Source organism: Gymnogyps californianus, chromosome 4, assembly GCF_018139145.2.
Source record: "Gymnogyps californianus isolate 813 chromosome 4, ASM1813914v2, whole genome shotgun sequence".
Lineage (NCBI taxonomy): Eukaryota > Metazoa > Chordata > Aves > Accipitriformes > Cathartidae > Gymnogyps > Gymnogyps californianus.
The window spans coordinates 40,329,268-40,349,773 of NC_059474.1; the positions used below are offsets into that span (position 1 = coordinate 40,329,268).

At 35.4% G+C, this 20,506-nt stretch overlaps 1 protein-coding gene across 5 annotated transcripts in view; it reads right to left on the minus strand.

The window, feature by feature from the left end:
• WDR17 (WD repeat domain 17) overlaps positions 1-20,506 on the minus strand; it is a 46,376-nt gene that overhangs the window by 15,747 nt on the left and 10,123 nt on the right. For 3 of the 5 annotated variants that reach the window (XM_050895707.1, XM_050895708.1, XM_050895710.1), the window contains 15 exons: positions 20,116-20,299; positions 18,113-18,343; positions 16,210-16,461; positions 15,358-15,480; positions 14,835-15,022; positions 13,398-13,566; positions 11,423-11,514; positions 10,160-10,242; positions 9,140-9,226; positions 8,250-8,414; positions 4,880-5,082; positions 4,591-4,740; positions 4,359-4,489; positions 2,458-2,583; positions 44-199 (listed from right to left, as the gene is read on the minus strand). In XM_050895707.1, the coding sequence (XP_050751664.1) occupies positions 44-199; positions 2,458-2,583; positions 4,359-4,489; positions 4,591-4,740; positions 4,880-5,082; positions 8,250-8,414; positions 9,140-9,226; positions 10,160-10,242; positions 11,423-11,514; positions 13,398-13,566; positions 14,835-15,022; positions 15,358-15,480; positions 16,210-16,461; positions 18,113-18,343; positions 20,116-20,299 (2,340 nt within the window). The remainder of the gene's footprint in view (positions 1-43; positions 200-2,457; positions 2,584-4,358; positions 4,490-4,590; positions 4,741-4,879; positions 5,083-8,249; positions 8,415-9,139; positions 9,227-10,159; positions 10,243-11,422; positions 11,515-13,397; positions 13,567-14,834; positions 15,023-15,357; positions 15,481-16,209; positions 16,462-18,112; positions 18,344-20,115; positions 20,300-20,506) is intronic. The other 2 variants (XM_050895712.1, XM_050895711.1) reach the window with 1 other exon arrangement.

Sequence of the window (20,506 nt, forward strand, 5' to 3'; positions counted from 1 at the left end):
CCTTCATATTTTATTGTTCTTCAATAATGTTCTGATATTTTACCTCTCCAAGTTCTACCATTAGTTCACAATATCGCTGAATTTGTCCCAATCTTAAATGTATTTCTGCAGCTTCTTTAAGCCTCTCCTCTTTGCTTGGTGCACCAATACCACCTCCAAACTTGGACATTTTTACTGTTGTCAGTTCTTGTGCCTTGGACTGAGGAGGGGGGAAAAAAAAAAAAGCTAAAATTAAAAAAAAAAGAGTACAGTTTTCTGTGATGAAAACAAGTTTTCTTAATGAACTAGTGTGAAACATTACAATGGAATATAAAGGCTATCATTTAAGAAAAAAATCATTTTGAGAAAAGGCTAATTGGAAGAGATTACAATGAACTAATTAGAAGAGCTTACAATGAGATTACAGTGAACTATTTATATTGTTAAAGTAACTGTGTTAGTGTTTTGTTGCACACATACACTTTCCTCGATTTTCTTCCTTTAATCTCTTTTATATATATTTTTTAATTCTCAACCATTTTCTCATAGGTAATAGTAATTCACCTAGATGTCCATCATAAAAATCTTGATATTTTTGAAATTTAAAAAAAAAAAATTGTGAACATAAACCATACAGAGCTGGAAGTTGTACTTATTACCATTATAATGATGTCCACATAAAGAAAGAAGACAGTAGGCTCAACCTGTGTCCTGATCTGTCCTGTCATACCTCATTAACCTTATGACCAATAAATGATTTATATTTCCAACCACTGCAATTTTTATATTAGTTGAAGAGATAAGACTAAATTTCTCCATCTGGCAAAGTTTGAGAAACAAGCTGCAACAGGATCACATCAAAAAAAAAAAAGGGGGGCAAAAGGAGCTTCACATTTCAAGAATTCTCAGTTTAACTATCATCAATGCACATGAGATTACGTTTCACTATTCATGGCTTTACAATAGCATATATGGAGGATGGAGAACGAATTTTGAACATTCTTCACCAAAGTAAACTGCAACGTAGACCAATGGCAGTTGCTGAGAAAGGCAAACGATCTGGTTTTTTTAAAACAATGTTACTTTTTTACAGGGCACCTCTACCTTTTTTTATCATTTTAATGCTGAAGTCTCCCAAGTATCCTCTCTGTTTGCTAGAAACAGAAAAACCACACTTGCTCTAGGTCCCTACTTCATCCTGAAATGTCTAGGTGCTGCAATGCCATTATCCAGTTTCCTAAGGAAAAAATGGTTTTAGCAGCCATACACAAGCAGCCAGCATCACCCTACCCCTACTTTCTCTTAAAGCTCTCAAGCAAGATTCTGAGTCAGCAAAAAGGGGACAAAAAGCTTTTAATTAATGTGAACACTTAATCCTGATCCACAGAATTATCAGCAATTACTGTAGTTACTCGAGGTTACCCGAGTTATAAATGCATGAAATCGTGTTGCAGGGATAAACAGACTGCTTACACTGCACGAGTCAAGACTTAATGTCGTCTTCTCAGGCTAACTGGCTGAGAAAACTGGTTTTTGGACACATACCCCCACAGCTTCATAGTATTAGCAGAGCAGCTGCTATTATTACAGTTAACATCACCAACAAAAAAATTCCATCACTTAAGAGTCATAAGGTATGTAGGACACTCTTTAAAAGTCCGTGATTTTGCAAAACAGACAGCCTGCAACAGCAAACAACAGGTGATACCTGGCAGGTATTTAGCCCTGGGGGTGGCAAGTGGGGAGTTATGCATTTCCCAATCCATACCAATCTTTCCTCTATTTCCAACCCATTCCTTAGAGTATGGGATTCTTTAGTATCCCTAGGAAGTCCCTGAACAGAACCACGTACCCCCATATTCTGCACAAACTGTATGTCTGGTTGCATATTCATATATGCAGCTACTAATAAATTTATGGCCTAGTACTTGAATTTCACATTCACGTCTGAGTCACTCTTCAGCTGCATATCTGTATTAATGACAGGTTCTTGTTTTTCCACTCCATCTTCCAGACAGCTACAGAGCATATGCCTGCTGACTCTCCTCCATTTTCAGACATGAATTCTCCTGTCCCTGCATCTGAACATAACTACAAACTTCATGTTTATACAACCAAATAATTTGACTTTACTGAATATAAAAGCACAGTATGTATAATAGGGAAGACAAACTTGCTTCACAGCTCAAGCTGTTGTGATGCTTGCTTTGCAATTTCTCTTCATGACTTGAAAACTGCTTTTCTAGTTAATAACTGTAACCTAGCATTTTAACACTGAGTACGCATGAAGTCACGCAGACTTAGCTAGATGCTATTGTTCTAACAGACTAGTATTGCACAGAGAACTGATATTGCACAAATACCTTTGGACATGAAATAAATTGTGACCCTTTTGTAAAGCATTAAATGTTATTTTTAAAGAGTGAAATACTATATGGATTAACAACCATTTTCACATACCATTTATGCTTCACTTACCATTCTAAATCTAATGAGATGTTTCATATGCATAATTCCTTTGCAGTAGTTTTGTGGAAGCAAACTGTCATCCTGTCCTTTTATTACAGCAACCAAATCCCATAAATTTTTGCTGCCTCCTGGAGGCTAAAATTGTTAGGGAAGAAAACAGTTGTATTACAGTAATGTTCACGAGAGAAAGTTGAACTGATAAAGACATTGGAAAACAATTGTCAATTCCAAGAAATACAATTTCAGACCATTTCAATATTAGCTTTACTATGAAGACATGAATTAGTTCAAGATACAACTCCTTCAGTCTTCTTGAAGGCCGTGAAGATAGAGCAAGATCCATGGACCTAAGTATTTGGTTATGTGTGGACACTGTTGAGGGCTCGCCATTAGAGCTTTCCCTTTTGCTCCCAAAGGGATATAAGCTATCTGGTGGCTACTGCTGGCATAAAACAACAATCAGCTGCTGGGATGCAGGAGCTGCCCCAGTACTTGTTTACCATTTTCTGTAAAGCAAAGGCATGGGCCAGGTAAAAAACAACTTCAAGGCTTGACTGCCACAATCTGGTTTAAATTAAATCTTAAAATAGACACATATGATGTAACAGTATATGCACAAAATCTTGCAGACCATCAAGGTAATTTTTTTTTTTTAATAAATTTAAAGCATTTTTATTGGTCTAACATTTGAATCAACCCTTCTGTAGAACTAGGACAATGGTTTAACATTGAATGAGGTCTAGAACAGAGTGAGTAATTAAAAGCTTAAAAAAAAAATTCATTAAACCTTTGACCTGAAGGAGCTTTTCTAAGAATAACAGGATTACAAGTTTAGAAGTCCAATTATTTCTGAGCTAGTAAAAAGCAGAAGATCCTACTGGGGGCGGGGGGAAAGACTATTCCCTCTTTTTTCAGTCCCTTAAAGCTCTTACTTGACTCCCCATAGTTTAAGCACAAAACTTTATTTTCTGGATTCAAAAAGCACTGAACAGAGCTGATCAAAAAAAGTTTTTGTTCTTGGAAAATTCTAATATTCTTATAACAGTTTTACTCTCAAATCAACATGGGACATCAAAATTTATAACTTCTGTAAAACAAGGATTTCCATAAAAATATATTTTTAATAAAACAGGAAATTTCAAGATTTGTAATTGAGGAAGATTGTTTCAGCGTTTCTAAATCATACACTTCAATTTAGCTAGAAATCAAAACAAGTATTTTTGATGAACTAGGTCATTGTAGATCAGTGTATTGACTTAAATTACAACAGTACTTGACACAAGCTGTATAGTTCCAGGTGATTTTTGCCCTTGTTCTACCTCAAGTTCAGCTCCTATGCAGGTAAGCACTCACAGGGACCCAGTAGTTTATATTTTTAACTCAATTGCACAGAAAGGCTGCAGTGATTTATAGGAAATAATACTGTGCAATGGAGCAAAGGCAATAGATGGATTCTGGGGCATGGGTCATCCAGATCTACAGCTCCTAGAAGGTAATACAGCAGTTTTGGCACAGACGCTTGGGCAGTTCAAACTTTATGTGTAATGAGGGTGTACCTTTGATGGATTAAAATTAAAAACTCCAATGTAGTTTGATAAAATACATCTTTTCATTTTCTTCAATAGAAAATTCTTGTCAAATCAAACCTTTCCTATGGAAAATTAAATTATCCCACCTATTTCACTCTGTGAAAAATTGGTATTCACAACTGACAAACAATTCAGTCATGGACATTTTTACATGCAGAACTGTTAAGAGACAGAATTGATTTCTGCATATTTTCTGAGCTCCCATTAAGAAAGAGAGAAAAAAAAAATGGTAGTAAAGAAAAAAATTTCAGTTTTGGAGATTGACTTCAGAGAAGAAAGTCATGCACACTGACAACATCATTAAGTTTGCAGAATACTTACTGAAAAACATTCTGAAAACCACCTTAGCTTGTTTCCTCGAGGATTTCCTGTCAATTTTTCCACTTCTTGTTTAATATCCCTGGAAACTTTACCACAGAGCAAAGGAGGAGCACCAGATTCCACAGCACGATCTAACACACACACAGATTTATACATGAAAATTAAAAAAAACTAAGAAAAAAGAAAAAAAAGTATAGTAACATACAGAAAATTAAAACGATGGCTTACTTACCTGTATTACCAATAATCTCATCCCAACATCTATCTGCTAAGATATTTATTTGTAGAGGGTTTATAAGAGGTGTCAATGACCAGAGTCTCACAGTGGAGTCACGAGAGCAAGATGCCATAGTAAACGGACGACTAGGATGACATGTTAATCCTAGCAGAGAGGGCATTTAAAAATGTGGTCAAATAATTAAGTTTCTCTAATAACCAGCTTGATTAAATTATTTTATAAATTTTAAAATATTTTAAAATGCATTTCAATACAAAAATAGAACAAAATTTAAAAATATTACCATATACATCTGCACCATGATCATAAACTGTGTCCAAACATGTTCCATCTCTTGTGTCCCAGACTCGAATTGTATAGTCCCAACTACCGGATATTAGAAGGTAAGGAATTTCAGGATTCCACATCAGTCCCCGTACTGGAGCTGTATGTCCACTAAGAACATTTATACAGGCATCCTGTGTATAATCCCATATTCGAACAGTACTGAAACAGGATAAAAAAGGCCTATGTCCATCAAATCACCTACTGAAATATGATTATCTCTCTACTTCAGCAATATTCTAAGCTTCAAATTCATCAGAATATTTATTTGCAATATGTTTATAGAAGTTGTAATAGGAGAGGTTGGCGCCAATGCCCTTCATGTTTAGGATGGGGTACAAAATACACAAAAGACAGTTCACCAGAGTAAGAAACTATTCCATCCACTGCATAGTCTTTCAAAATCTCACATGCACCATTATCTTACATATCAGTGAGAGAAAAGAAGTTTGCTCATATGCCTGCATGTGTAATAGATTTGTCTGTTAGGACTCTCAAGGGGAAAAAAAAAAAGATACAAAACTAAAGCAAAACTGTAAGATCTGTCTTTCCTATGGCTTTAACAGCCCTCTAACAGACCCAGGAAACTACAGATCTGTTAGTCTAACCTCAGTTCCTGGAAAAATTAGGAAGATCATACTGGGTACTATTGAAAGGCATTTAAAGAATAATGCAATCACCAGGCACAGGCATAGTCAGCATGGGTTCACAAAGGGAAAGTCCTGTTTAACTGATTTGATATTCTATGATAAGGTCACCCGCCTAGTAGATGAAGGGAAGGCGGTGGATGTAGTTTTTCTGGATTTTAGTAAGGCTTTTGATACTGTCCCTCACAGCATCCTTCTGGATAAGTTCTCCAATGGTGGGATGAGCAGGTTCACGGTGCGCTGGATGAAGAACTGGCTGAACAGCAGTGCTCAAAGGGTTCTAGTGAATGGGGCTACATGTGGCTGCTGACTGGTCACCAGCAGTGTTCCTCAGGGTTCAATTCTAGGGCCAGTTCTGTTCAATATATTTATCAATGATCTGGATGCAGGAGTTGAATGCACCATTAGCAAGTTTGCTGATAATACCAAACTGGGAGGTGCATTTGAGCATTGGGCAATGATTAATAGCATGAAATTTAACAAGTTCAAACGCCAGATTCTACACCTGGGACAGAGTAATGCCGGCACAAGTGTAATTTGGGAGAGGAGTGGCTGGAGAGCAGCCCTGCAGCAAGGGATCTGGGGGTGCTGGTCGACAGCAGGCTCAGTATGAGTCAGCAGTGTGCCCTGGCAGCCAAGAGGGCAAACCGCATCCTGGGGTGCATCAAACACAGTATAACCAGGCAGTCAAAAGAGGTGATTATCCCGCTGTATTCAGCATTGGTGCGGCCTCACCTGTAGTCCTGTGTGCAGTTCTGGGCCCCACAATTCAAGAAGGATGTGAAGGTCCTTGCATGCATCCAGAGGAGGGCAACAGAGCTGGTGAAAGGGCTGGAGGGCATGTCCTATGAGGAGTGGCTGAGGACTTTGGGCTTGTCTAGTTTGGAGAAAGGGAGACCGAGGGGCAACCTCATTGCTCTCTACAGCCTCCTGAGGAGGAGAAGTGGAGAGGGAGGTGCTGATCTCTTCTCCCTGGTATCCAGTGATAGGATGCGTGGGAATGGTTCAAAGCTGCACCAGGGGAGGTTTAGACTGGACATTAGGAAGCATTTAGTTACAGAGAAGGTGGTCAAACACTGGAACAGGCTTCCTAGAGAGGTGGTCGGTGCCCCAAGCCTGTCAGTGTTTAAGAGGCATTTGGACAACGCCCTTAACAACATGGTTTAAGTTTTGGTCAGCCCTCAAGTGGTCAGGCAGTTGAACTAGATGATCGTTGTAGGTCCCTTCCAACTGAAATATTCTATTCTATTCTCTTTCTCCTTTGAACATGGCATTTGTCACATGGCAGAAGTGGACACCACACTATCTTAAATTGTGAAACTCCCACCACAATTACACAAGTAACGAGGAAGAATTCGTACCAGCTTTCTTACTATTTTTTTCTTCCCTTTCAACCAAGTAAGTTTCTAACATTTCCTTTTATTTTCACTAGCTGCTATCGCTAGGTACAGCTCATTGAGCAGACTACAGAACTAGGAAGTTAAAAGTTCAGTTTCTTGAAAAGATCATTGTAATTCTGGCTAAATTTTTTTACATTATCAAATATGTTACCAAAGCTCACTCATGGCAGCAAAGCCACCTATTACAGTTTCTCCAGCGCTGCAAAGGGGCCATTTGATGGACCTCAAGTCACAAAGTAGAATCCACAAGTTAGAAGGCCATTTTATATATTTACATATATATTGTCCTACAGCAATATGTACTCATATGTGACCCTTGCATACTGTTCCTATGTACTGTATAAGTGCTAAACAGGTCATCTGAAATAGTTCTGAGTTTGACTATGAACAGGAGTGTTACCAAGTACAATAAACTCAAAAGACTGCTTACTGTCTGTGTTACCTGGGACTAAGTTATTCAACGATCCCCTTCCCTCAAAGTGAAAGCGTGACTGTACTCTGGAAATCCCTCTGTAATCAAGTCTTATTACATAGCCATGATTGGTAATAAAATCAGAATATCTCATGACGACACTATGACAGAATTTTGGATTCACTGCTTCTTGCTCAAGTGAAATAGAGAGGATTTACACGTAAAAAGTTTGTTGTCAAGTTGGTTTCTTTCATGAATTTGCTGCAAGCATAGACACCTAATGAATGATGTTGGGGAAAGCAGTAGAAACCAATACTCCAAACTTGTGATCCTTTACAAAAAGGTTTTGTATGCTCTACAGGGAAGTAGCTTACAATCATAGAAAAATCCTTCCTCCTGCTTACCAGGAGGTTGTGCTCTCCCTCAAAAAATGTCATCAAAACCAACAAAACAGAAGTACCTAGCACTCATTAAAAATCTCCACAGATTCCACTTAATTATACTTTTGAAAGACAACAAATAAGAGCAGGTCTTGCATCCATATCTTTAGACATAATGTAACCATGTGGTATCCTCCTTGTATCATTCCTGGGAGTAACAGGTACCAGTCACTGACTCTACGCTTGGGAAAGCATTTGGAAAGTTGCATTGCTACAGCAGTTGTGACAATTTTAGATAATGATCCTGCTGCCCAAATACTATATTAAGCTAACAGCTAAGCTACAGCCTGAATCTGAACAAGGCAGAGATTTAGATTATATTCTTCACAGAGTTTTTGAAGATGCCAGCATCAGCACAACTAAAGATCTTAAGTTTCTCTAATAGTCCTGCTTGAGGTTTTAAGTTTTCTAATAGTTCAGAAATACACACCCATCATCAGAGCCACTGCAGAGGATTCCTTCTCTCAGAGGAGACCACCGTACATGAAACACCTTTGCAGTATGCCCTGTAAAAACTTTCAGTGGCTGATCAGAGCTGGTTGCCAAGTAGTAAACACGAACATTTTTATCCTCACATCCAGTAGCTATCATATCTCTGCAAAATAAAAATAGTAAAATCCTTGGTCACAGGGATAATCAAAAGTACTTATGTTTTTTTAGTTTAAAAATAAGTATGATGTGTATTTTGCAATTTACTTCAAAAAATAGCATATTTTTGCTTTTCCTTTGTCTCTTTATGATGTAATTATTGATAATCCAATTAAATATACTAATTCAGAAAAAAACCTGATACAGATCCATTAGTTGCAATAGGGAATAGTATTTGCACTACAGTCTGACCAAGCACCCAACACACAACTATTAATAGATTGAATTACTGTATAATTTTTTTTTGACAAAAAGTTCTCATGTTGTTATTCGGAATTATCTGCAAAATTAACATATATCACAGTGTATTTAGTTGCCTACTATATCTTCAGCTTAGCAGTCACTGAAAGGAAGCCAATCTAAACCCCTCTTTCCTGGTATTGATTGTCTGCTTTTTTTTTTTCTCCTTTTTTATTCAGCCAGAGAATTATTTTTTTTCTCTCATCAATATGAAAAGATCCTCTTTTGAAAGTTAAGTAAGTTCATGCTGGGCAATGAAATCCACTACTGGGAATACAGAGCTGCTACAGACATATCCTACAGTGGAACAGAAACAATTTCAGTGCTCTAACATCACAGTAAATATCACATTCTAAATAACTTTGTGTTACTTCATTGGTAATCAATTTAAATAGTAAATATTATCAATTCTTTGGGTTAATTTTTACTTACTTGTTGTTTTGACTCCAATCACAGCCAAACACTGCAGCTGGATGTTTGTACTTGTGAAGAACCTTGCCATCAATGGTTCGAATAATACTGAAACCAATTACAATGTAATATTATGAGGAAAAAAGCATTCTGAGTAGGCTATCCAAAAGTCAAGTTTGATTTTGTGCAAATAAGCCAGACATCAAAAAAAGTATACAGAAAGAACATGAGAAATCTTTATTTGTACAGGCCCTCAACTACAAGGCTAACTATATATTTCCAAACAAAACATTTAATTGGACTTCAGATTCTGTGTTCCTTCAGAGGGGCTGTAAAGATGTCCACTGTGGTACCTCCCTCCCTGAAAGGATCCGCATAGCCCAAAAATCTAAGTTGTAGCTATGGCTTTATGGTACAAATAGATCTTTAGGGATTAAAAAAAAAAAAAGAAAAAAAAAAGAAAAAAAAGTTGATTTTTTTCTAAAATTCATGCCCGTTATGTTTGAGCTGAAATAACATGGGTAGCAAAGGAAAAGAATGAACAAGGATTTAAAAATGAAACACCATACATGCAAAATTGTTCTCAAGGGGCATTTGCAAGTTTTTACAAATAAGCTATGATACTCCTGTAATAGTACAATTGCAATTACTTTGTTCTAAAATAATGATTCCTAGTCCTTGAAATAACAAACGTAAAAAAAAAAATTCAAAAAATGAAGACAAGTAAAGTGGGATAGCTTTTGAAAAGTGTCCTTCATATCTACAGACAAGACACCTAGAAGAACATTCTTGGCTAAATAAAAATCAATATTCAGTTTCACTATCAGAGTGTCTTAGACACTATTCCTTTTGCAAACATTTCCTTTATTTTTTTTCTCTTAAAACCATGAAAAATATGTCCTAACAAGTACAGGAGATTAATATAATCCAAGTTTCATCCAGTAAGAAAAGTTTTAAATTTAATCACTGATAGTACTGTCAAAGTTTACTGACTTGATAAGTGCATTTAGCAATTTTTTTTTTTCTTCCAGTAACACTCACCAAAATCCATCACCGCTGCAGGTTGCTATTCTTTTGGAATCTTTATGACTCCAGGCAATGCAGAAGATTCCATTCTTTCCATGCTTCAAAAAATGCAAAATACCTATCAATAAGAAATAATTCACCCCTTTTTCTCTCATCTATTGACTCATCTTTTTTAATTTATTCTCCTATGGGCTTCAGCCCTTTTCTCCCACTAAAGTATACTGTAAAAAAACACATTATAATGAGTCCCCAATATAGATGGGATATTTGAGAATCCAAGTCCAAAAAATTGGGACTGAGGAGAGAGACAGTAGAACTGCCATACTCTCCAGGATCCAAGAGAAAAAACTAGGTCAAGTTGAAGAATGAGCAACCCATAACTATATAAACCCGAAGCTTGAATAAAGGTTAGCCTCTTGTTGGAATAATGAAGTTAGTGGGCATGAATAATTGTGGTATGTGAAAACTTAAGTGGGATGTGTATCAGGATGAGTGTTTGAGGAAAGACGTTTAGTAGCACAAGTGCAAATCTTCTGAGTGTTAGAACTCAGTAACTCCTGAATGTATGTATGTATGTATATTTGTTTTTTGCCCGCCCCTGCCCCCATCTCTGTCTTCTTAAAGAGCATCCTTTGTCCTCTGATGCAGATGCCACAGTTAATTATGTCTGTATAATCCAAAGATTACAGCTATATACTAAGAATACACAAAATAGTATAGAATACTACAGCATAGTATTAAATAGCTCCTTCTGCCAATAACAATTATGCTACTGTTTCAGGACTTGCAAATGCCTGCATAGATTTCGGGTAATACAAGGCAAGCTTCTAAGTAAGGCATACTGTTTAGTGTGCTGCAAAATAGAGCTTTATTGGTCTAGACTTCAGGGACTGAAATTTTTTTCTGGGCCTTATGTTTGAAAATACAGAACATCATTTTACATTTTGATACCCAGTTTAAAGTCTATATGTCCATACACATTTATGTGTTTAAGAAAGACTCAGCTATGTTTTTGCTGTGTATCACTACAGGACCGATTTTAAGACAATGGAGACCATCTGGTACTTCATCATTCTCATGTCACAAACCCAGTCTGAGGAAGTAAAAATACTTCTGCCTCAGAGATAAAATGGCACCCACATAATTCATTCTATAGATTTTTATATCATAGCACCTTTTGAAAACATATGAACTTTGACCCATCTTTATTTATTGACACTAGAGGGAACGACTAACTTACATTTCATATAGACAAAAAAAGAAGTAATCTCATCTTACCTCACTGAATCTGGTTATCATTTTGCCTTTTAGGACATCCCAGATGAAGCCACCATTTCTGGATGTTGCACCTGCTATGCAGTTCAGATCTCCTTTAGAGAAAGATACTTGTAAGATCTCACAATAAATATAAGATCACAATATTGTTTGACTAATGTGTTTCTACTTTAATTCAAGAAATGTAACATAAATGGAAGACATCAATGGCATGCAAACAAGAGTTTTGCATAGTTTAAGGCCAGCATTTGACACTAAGTCACAAATATCAATTTCAATAAAAGCCTGACCTGCTTTTCTACATTCCTATTTTGAGGAAAGGGCAAAATAAAAGTTGTATTGTTGTAAAAAGTATTCTCAATGCCTGCTGAAAGTCTTGCAGTTAAGGTGACAAGAAAATAACGTCCATGATGCATATGACTCAAACTGAAAGAGAGATACAATCTCAATGTTTCAAGCTTAAAGTTGTAGCAACTAGAGCATTTTCTTTTGAAGTTCCCTACATACTAAGACAAATCAGGAAGAATGCGACAGAACATATGACAGTACTTTGTTTTCTTAATCTTGCACCACTGCAGTACGTAAGCCCATCAAGAATGTACCTGAATCCGTAACCACACTCTACGGCGTAGAAAATCTGAATATATGACTCCATAGTGAGAACCTGAAAACTGAATTCAGGCCTAATCCAAAAGCCACCAAGGTCTCCTCACCACAGTGACCCTCTATCCCAATATAGCTATACTTTTCCTAAACAGCTATATGGCACATTTATATAAAAGTTTTGACTGTTATTTTATACCACTACGTTCAAAGGTCTTTTGAGACCAAATACAAATGGTGGCATGTGTTGGATTATATATTAGGAATAAAGTACGAGGCGGAGAGGAACTCTCTAGGAGTAAGGGATGTGAAAGAAGCAGGAAAAGTTCTGTCTGGGATGGACAGGAACTTTTGGACAGGATGGTAAGGAACTGAAGTTGAAGCTTATGCTTCCAATTAGCTTAAATTTACTTTTTTTTTTTTTTAAATCAGAATACAAGACTTGAAAAGCACCCTCTCAGTGAACAAACTATTCTTTCAATGTGAGATGCTACTATAAACTGAATTTAAATTTCAAAACAAAATAACACAAAAGAAAACACCATATTTCATATTGCCATAATTTCCATATAGCAAGACAGGTTATTTGTGAAGAGGAACAAGGTGCAAGAGACACTCTGAAACGAAAAAAGTGCAAATTCATTTCACATATGCAGACTACATTAAACTTCCTATCACAATATTTTTTTCCTGTCAGCTTAGAGTTTAAAAGCATAGGAGAGAAATGCAGTGAGCTGAATTATTTCGACTTTTTAAAAGATGCATCTGCTGTCCAAAGAACTAAAACACAACAAGAAAGCCTACCTATCAGCAACTATCGACATTAGTAACTATCAGAAAATTACTCCCAGGTTCACCTAAGTGGGTTGCAGAACAGTTTTAAGAAGAAAATTTCCCACTGACTTCAGTGACTTCTCAAAGAAAAAGTAGATCCTTTGCAGAAAAGGTACTCCCTATTCTAATAAAGTAAAAGCAGAGCTCGTCAGTGATTAGAATCCTACACAAAGAAGGAAGAGAAAAAACTAGACACAAATGTTCCACTTTTTCAGCACAAAATAGAATCTGAATTCCTTTATTAGCTGCTTCCCATGCAAAGAAAGCCTTTTCATCATCTACATAATGTAATGCTAGAAAGGTTCTGGAGATTTTCCTCCCTCCATTCTGACTCAGTATGAAATACTGAGATCATTCCTCATAAGGGTAAGCCTCAACAAGGTCTGAAGCATTGAATTCTACAGGTTTCACAGATAATAGTTCAGTTATGTTTAAACCTTATAAGATACCCTTCTGTCTAAAAGTAATACTTTTATAACACAAATTCTGCTAGTCAATGCTAATTCAAAGAACATTTAGACCTAAAGCAAAATATTCTTACCTGGAGCCCAAGAAAGGGAATAAATAACCCCCTCATTACCAGGAGATGTGTAAACCGCTGTTAAAGTATTTATGTCCCAAACTTTTATTGTGCCATCAAATGAAGCTGTAGCAAGAAGATCAGGGTTATCAGGTTTGAATTTGCAATCAAAGATGGTCTCAACATGTCCCTTAAATGAAACAAATATTTAATCCATTTTTATTACACTTGATTTTTTTCAGAAGTCCAACTCTAGATAAAACTCTAAAATACACTGTATTATAACCTGTCAGGTCAATTATGAGTTCCAAAAACCCTGTGTGTTATGGCTCATCAGTCAAAATTAAAAGGCATATAATAGGTTGGACTGTAACACTCCTCCTCCCTTTCACAGATCATTATTAAAGGCAGAAAAATTCTGCCCTGGAACAAGAGTGATGCAATGCCAGGGACTTGTTAGCATTTTCTGTTGGAACTGAGTTGCTAAAAAACAGAATTTTAAAAAATTAAGCTAAAAAACAACCAAGAAAAAATAATTTTTTAAAAACAGAAATAATTTTGCCCTTTAGGTAAAAAGTATCTGACTGAAAAAATAAAGCTTTGCATGTTGATCATGTTCTACAAGTTTTCTAGTATTCCATTGAGTTTTCTATGTTTCTAAATACAGTCTGTGCTCTATTGCAGTTTAGACTTCAATCCATTAGAAATTTCACATGTCAATTGCTTGTTTGCGAAGACACGCGCTTGCAGAATTTAACTTGACACATACATGAGAAACAGATAATATGTAAGAATTTTTTTAAGCCTCAGTTGCTTTACAGGACCAAAACCATCAAAAATGGAAAAAGAACACCAACCAGCAGCCTCTATTCAAACACATATGGGAGTACAGTTGAAAATTATTCAAGTTCCTCCAATGAAAAGGGAACAGGGAAAGAGGAAAACAGAAAAATCCTCAAGAATAACCAAAAGCCCAGCGAAGAGGCAGCTCACCTAATATGTGATAAACCCAGTTTTGAATTTCTGCTTCAAAGAAGATTTAATAATTCTGTCCTTGTCATTTTAAACTGAGTGACCTTACCATCTGAGTTGCATATATTTTTCTCTCTATTTTGACTAGAACTTTTATTCTGGATTATAGAAAACCCTCCAGATAATATTTCTGAGAAGGCCATCAAATTAAAATTTCAGTTAAAAAAAAAAAAAATCCAAGCCCTTCGATCTTTATTTCTGGATGAAAACAAACTGCTAGAATACTTCCAACAGGATTCAGTCTTTTGCAATAAAGAATTACTTTTGACTTCAGAACTGTCATTTTGTTTCCTAGAAATTTAGACTCTTTTTAATGACAGAAACTGTTTTACAGTGCTGCGAAGACTTCATTCTCCATTTTTTGCTGTTAGAAGAAAGTGTATAAGCCCAATAAACTCTCATTCCAAAGACAGAGATGAAACGTACCAAATCTCTAAGGAAATCCCACTTTTTGGCTCCCATGTCGTAAAGCCCCACTCCACCATCCATGAAGCAACAGACAGCGTGACCAGGTGGAAGAGAAAATGCTTGGTTTTGGGTTAAAGTTGGAGGAGGAACAGCCTCACTTGTTGAGGATGTATGGTGATTTTTAGTAGGATACTGTGATGAACATGCTTAACAAAATAAAGCAAAAGATATAAACAGATAACATTATTTTTTATTTTTCATTTATTATAAAGAGTGAAATGCTTTGTATTCCAATGAGATTAAAAACAAAAGAAATGGAGAATTCCTGTATGAAGCCTGTCCTACTAAAGCAGGACCTTATAAAGTGCTTGATCCTTTACACATTTGTCTAGTCCACTGGCACCAGAGAGTACTTTGTTTAATTAAGAACTACAGAACTGACACAAGCTTACAGAGATCGACTCGGATATTACAAGATTCACAAATAAGATTTTCTTAACTTGCAGCCATTGCAATGAATAACAATCAAAATTACACTTACACTTTTTCTTTGGAGGAGAACTTAGCACATGCAAACCATGGAAACCAGTTTTCTTCAATTTAAAGTTATCTATAGGTGTTGTACGTGAAACATTCCAAATACGTAACACACCAACCTGAGAATCTGAGGTTCAAAAAAAAACCATACAAAAACATTTATTTTTTTTATATATTATCCTCTTTTTACTGTACACAGAGGTATGCGGTTTAAGGACTGATTTAAGCAAAAATACAACGCATTAAACTTAGAAACCTAAGAAGAATTTTATAAGCAGGCACTGTCATCTCCATGGTAATATCACTATTAACAACAATAATTATTAACATTAGTTATTTAAACTTCAGTAGATAAACTCTGTGGAACCCCTCTCATTATAAAATATTCTCACAGTCTCACTTTCCTTATTCATTAGTTCAACCTGAGCAGTAAAGGCTATGGTGTAGAAAAGAGGCAGGAAACAGATTTTTTTTTTTTTTTTTAAATCCTTCTAAAAATAGAGAAAGAAAAGCAGGGGATCAAGAAGTGACATCCACTAGTACAACGCATTTTTATTCCTATTCCTAAAGTAACTCTCATATTTGTTGCTAAAGTGTGCATGAGGAAAATATTATTTAGTATAAAAAAAAAAAAATAGTCACTTGTTTATGTACCCAACAAATACAAAATAAGTAATAACTGTTCAGTGCAGTTTCTGTTCTTTTCTACAGTTTTATGGGGTTTTTTTGTACAATGCATGTACGCTTTCATTTGTAGAAATGTTAAGAAACAGAAAGATCAAACTTGAAGTATCAGTTTTGAAGACTCAGTCCCATATTTATTACTTTTGTATAAATCAGGAAATAAAAGGCTTACCTCCAGTTATAAACATTCCAGGTGCACTAGAAACCCAGGCTAAACACTGAACAGATGCTGCTGCACTGGGAAAATTAAAAGTTGTGATACAGGACAGAGATTCAGAATCAACTAGTCGAATACCATTATGTAAATTAGCAACAAGAAGGTAGTCAGTTGACAAAGGGTCCCACTCCAGCGCTGTAACTGGATCCTCTTCATCTGTTCCTTCAAGAGACTCTGGTCTTAAGACATGTTTCTGATTTTTAGAACCTTTAAGTGCACAAGAAAACAGATTATTTCAAAATGAAATCAAGTATATCCTTTCAATAGTTACAAGGTTTGCAAACATCATTTTTATCTCCTTGAAATTTTTAGTACCCTGCTCTACTGTGTGTACCAGTGAAATTAATGAAGTTGGCTTTGCAACATTTGACTTAAAGTAGTTCTGGCTCCATCAAATCCGACTTTCTTCTTAATACAGCAGAAAATAGAAACAGCTGTCAGATTTATTAACATAATTTTATACTAAAGTATGTTAAATCATATACATTGTCCTAACAATTTCCATGAGTAAAGGCCTGTAGCAGAGCCTAAAATACAAGTCATTTCAGTATAAGTAAATCTGCATAGCACAGCAAATACAAGCAAAATAAAAGCAGTATGAACTATAAAAAAAAAAATTGTAGCAGTCAAAAAAGTGTTTATGAACAATTGCCTTTAGATTTTTTCTTCCTCAAAACTACGTGTGCAATTATGAAGCGTTCATAGATTTTTGAAGCCAGAATAGGCCATTAAATATCTAATTTGACACCTGCATAAACAGAAGACATATTTCACTTGATGATCCACATTATCGAGAACCACAGTTTTTAACCTCATGTTTATTTCCCACTTTTTGTTTTTACGGAGAGCTGGCTCTTAGTTTTATAAGATACTGTACAGTCCAAATGAATAATTAACACCATAGATCTGTATTTTTGAAGTTGTGATCTTGTATTAAAAAAACAAATTAATTTTGTACCCCTTTTCTAGAAATAAGGAATTGACATCTTCCATTATTCAGTTTTTAATCTAATTTTCAATTTTGATAATGAAGAATACAATTAATTTGTCATATTATGATAAATGCCAAGACCTACCTATATTCCTTAATGATTGATGTAGAACAAAGCCTATTCCGATACATACTAAAAAAAAAAAAATGCTGAAAATTTTTTGTTCACTGGGGAACATTTGGAACATTAAAATAACTCTCATTATGATTTTCTAGGGAAAATGCTATTAATGCAGATTATACCTAGGGTAACTTTATAAATCAATTACCAGAAATGCAGGAAATAATTTTAGACTGCACAACAATTAACAGCATAAATTGATTTCTCCATTTCATTTATGTTTGTATATAAGGCAACTGCAAAGGTGCCGTTGTCTCTTTGGAAGCATCAGGAATAACATCAGAAAGATAATATGAAGAGTGACATGAGATTCTACCTACAAAAGTGCAAAGGACTCTAGAATATGAAGCAGAAGACTCTAGAACAAATGCAAGCAAAGTAAGAAGACTAAGCAAAAGATTCAAGTTAGCCCATTCAGAACAACAAACTTGCTGGGAAATATAGTTCAGTAGAAGATCATGGCCGTTATCATTCCCTAAAAAAACAGTTTCTTGTACTTGTTGAAAATTGCAGTGTTATCTTCGTCACAAAAGGGAGAAGATACAAAGAAAATGCTCTGCACTCTTTACCTAACAAAACATATTTTTGTGATATGGAAGGAGTAGAAATACTATGAACTAAGAACAAGTTTTATACATGTACATACATTATAAAACCTAAATTAAAAAAGTGCAGAATTACATGCATATACAGAGACAAGAGATACAAATATATAAAAATAAATATTTTACCATATCAGTTTTTACCTGGCTGAAAAATAGATAGGCTTCCATCAGTATGTCCAAATACTACTTTTCCTTTTTTCTTTGGATGCCATCTAAACAGACTGATATCTGACAAGAAACTATGTGCTTCTCTATGTACAGTTACCCCGCTGTCAGGTCCTGAGATAGTCCAAATGTACAACGGACCTCTGTGGGACACAAATGCAACTGCATCACCTGCATTCCAGCACCAGCTAAGTGACGCAGGAATTCCTGAAACATACAGGTAAACCTTATAAGAACCAGGATATGAAATTCAGTGTATTACTGCTTGACCCAGTATCAGCAATTGTCTTGAAAAGCTGTAGAAATAATTATTCTACATAAAAATGATTAGACTGAAATTTAGACAACTGTGTGAACATCTTATGGTGTAAAAGTAAACTACGCATATCCATAGGTAGGAAGTAGAATTATTTCCCAAATTATTCTAATACTACTTTGATGGGCTGTGTTTTATGATACCTATACTTCATTAGTGCCAAAGACAATCACACATATGAAAGAGGATAAGCCTGATCCTGTAAACAATACTTTCGTTCATTCACAATTCCATTCACCATTATGTTTTATTGTAAGCTATTTGCTACTAAGCTGGTAAAATATTGAAAACTTTAAAATGTCTGTTTTTGCAAAACACAATGAAATTTAATTTAGAGATAAATATAACAGAGGCAGATACTTGTGACAAAATTGAAAAGCTAACTCTGTAATCAAGGGGAACTCTTGATAGTTTCCTTCTGGATATATGACAGTTTTAATTCAGTTGCCTAACACCTAACTGTAGGCATTCCAGTTTAAGGATTTTGACCTTAACGTCTCCAACCCCCATTATCCTCGTAACTTAATAATGTGTGCCTGAAGGAATAAATGACAGTAAGGCAAACTCCTCAAGCTGAAAATTCAAAACTGTTTGTATTTAGACACTTTAATATGGCAGTGCCAAAGAGAGTCAAAGCAGCATTAATAGGAGGTTTAAACATATTATCCTAAAAGTAAATTAGCTTTTAAAAAGTTTAAAATAATAACAACACTTCTTTCACACATAGTCATTGGCTGAAGTAGTTTTTTAAACATGCAATGTATTGAAAAATAAGTATCAGTTTTTATATTAATGCATAAACTGATACAATATTCTTTAGAATAGATCAAATCAGTGTGGTTTTTTTTCCTACTTATTCCTTTTGCAGGATATGCAAGATGTACAACATTTTCAGAAGTATCCTAAGTGCTCTGGAAAGAACACAGTAGGGGGTCCTGAAATGTCTTAGAAGATCCTGAGATACTGACTGTTCTTGAATTGCACCTATTTTCCAAGAATGCAAATGTAGGAGTCAAGTACACCTGATAGAGATTGACTGTAAGAACAGAAATACAGGTACTGGTTTTGACTGAAGGGAATGAATCAGAACTGGGCAGGGAAAGGTGACAGCCATAGACTTTTAACGCCCTAGACTTGTATTACAATCTCCAAATCAGCAGTTTCAAGTCCTGAGAGAAGATGCAGGTAAACAAGCATTAGGGTATTTAAACAAAACCTGTTTTTCAAATTCACTGATAACTTATACTTGAATCTGTTGAAGGCTACAATTTATTTGCTTTCACTTCCGTAAAGTTATCATGAAAACACACAAGGTTTAAAACTTAATTATTTATCTTTTTATACAGTGATGGAAAAAAATGGGTTTTTTATTCCTGCTTAACAAGAAATCAATGGCCAAGTAAATTCTTGAATTGGTCAAGTACTTTAGAAAAAGGAACAACCTCTTTCTTTGCCAATTACTAGATGGTTCAGAGCAATTTACTCAAACACACTATCATTATTTTCTAAAATGAACCGCAACAAATCTGACAAAAATATTGTGTTATGCAATTGTTAAACCTCTGGCCTACCAACTGCTTAGAGCTTACTCTATATCAAGTATTTCTGATACCTGTGGATGAAAAAGCTGTATGGATCAAATAGATCTCCATGTCTGAAATACCTTTTGTATTGTCCAGCTTGGCCACAACTTTCTGTTCAGTCACATTCCAAATAATCACTAAACTATCTGCACTGGCACTTGCAAACACGTCAGGATTGTGGGGACACCAAGATATGGCTGTGATTGTCTTCTTATGCTCAGACATAATTGCCCGGAGCTTGAATTCATTGTATCGGTGATCCAGCTAAACAAAAAGTAAAATTCATTTTAGAAATACATATTTCATAAACTCACTTTAAGAACTGTTGGAGAATAGTTCATATAACAGTATTAGACTTACAGATGAATTTACAGTGGATTTAACAATTGTGAGTACCTGACATCTCAATAAATTAAATTCTCATACATTTGACTTGGACAGAAAAGTTGTCAAATATTCAATTAGCCCAAC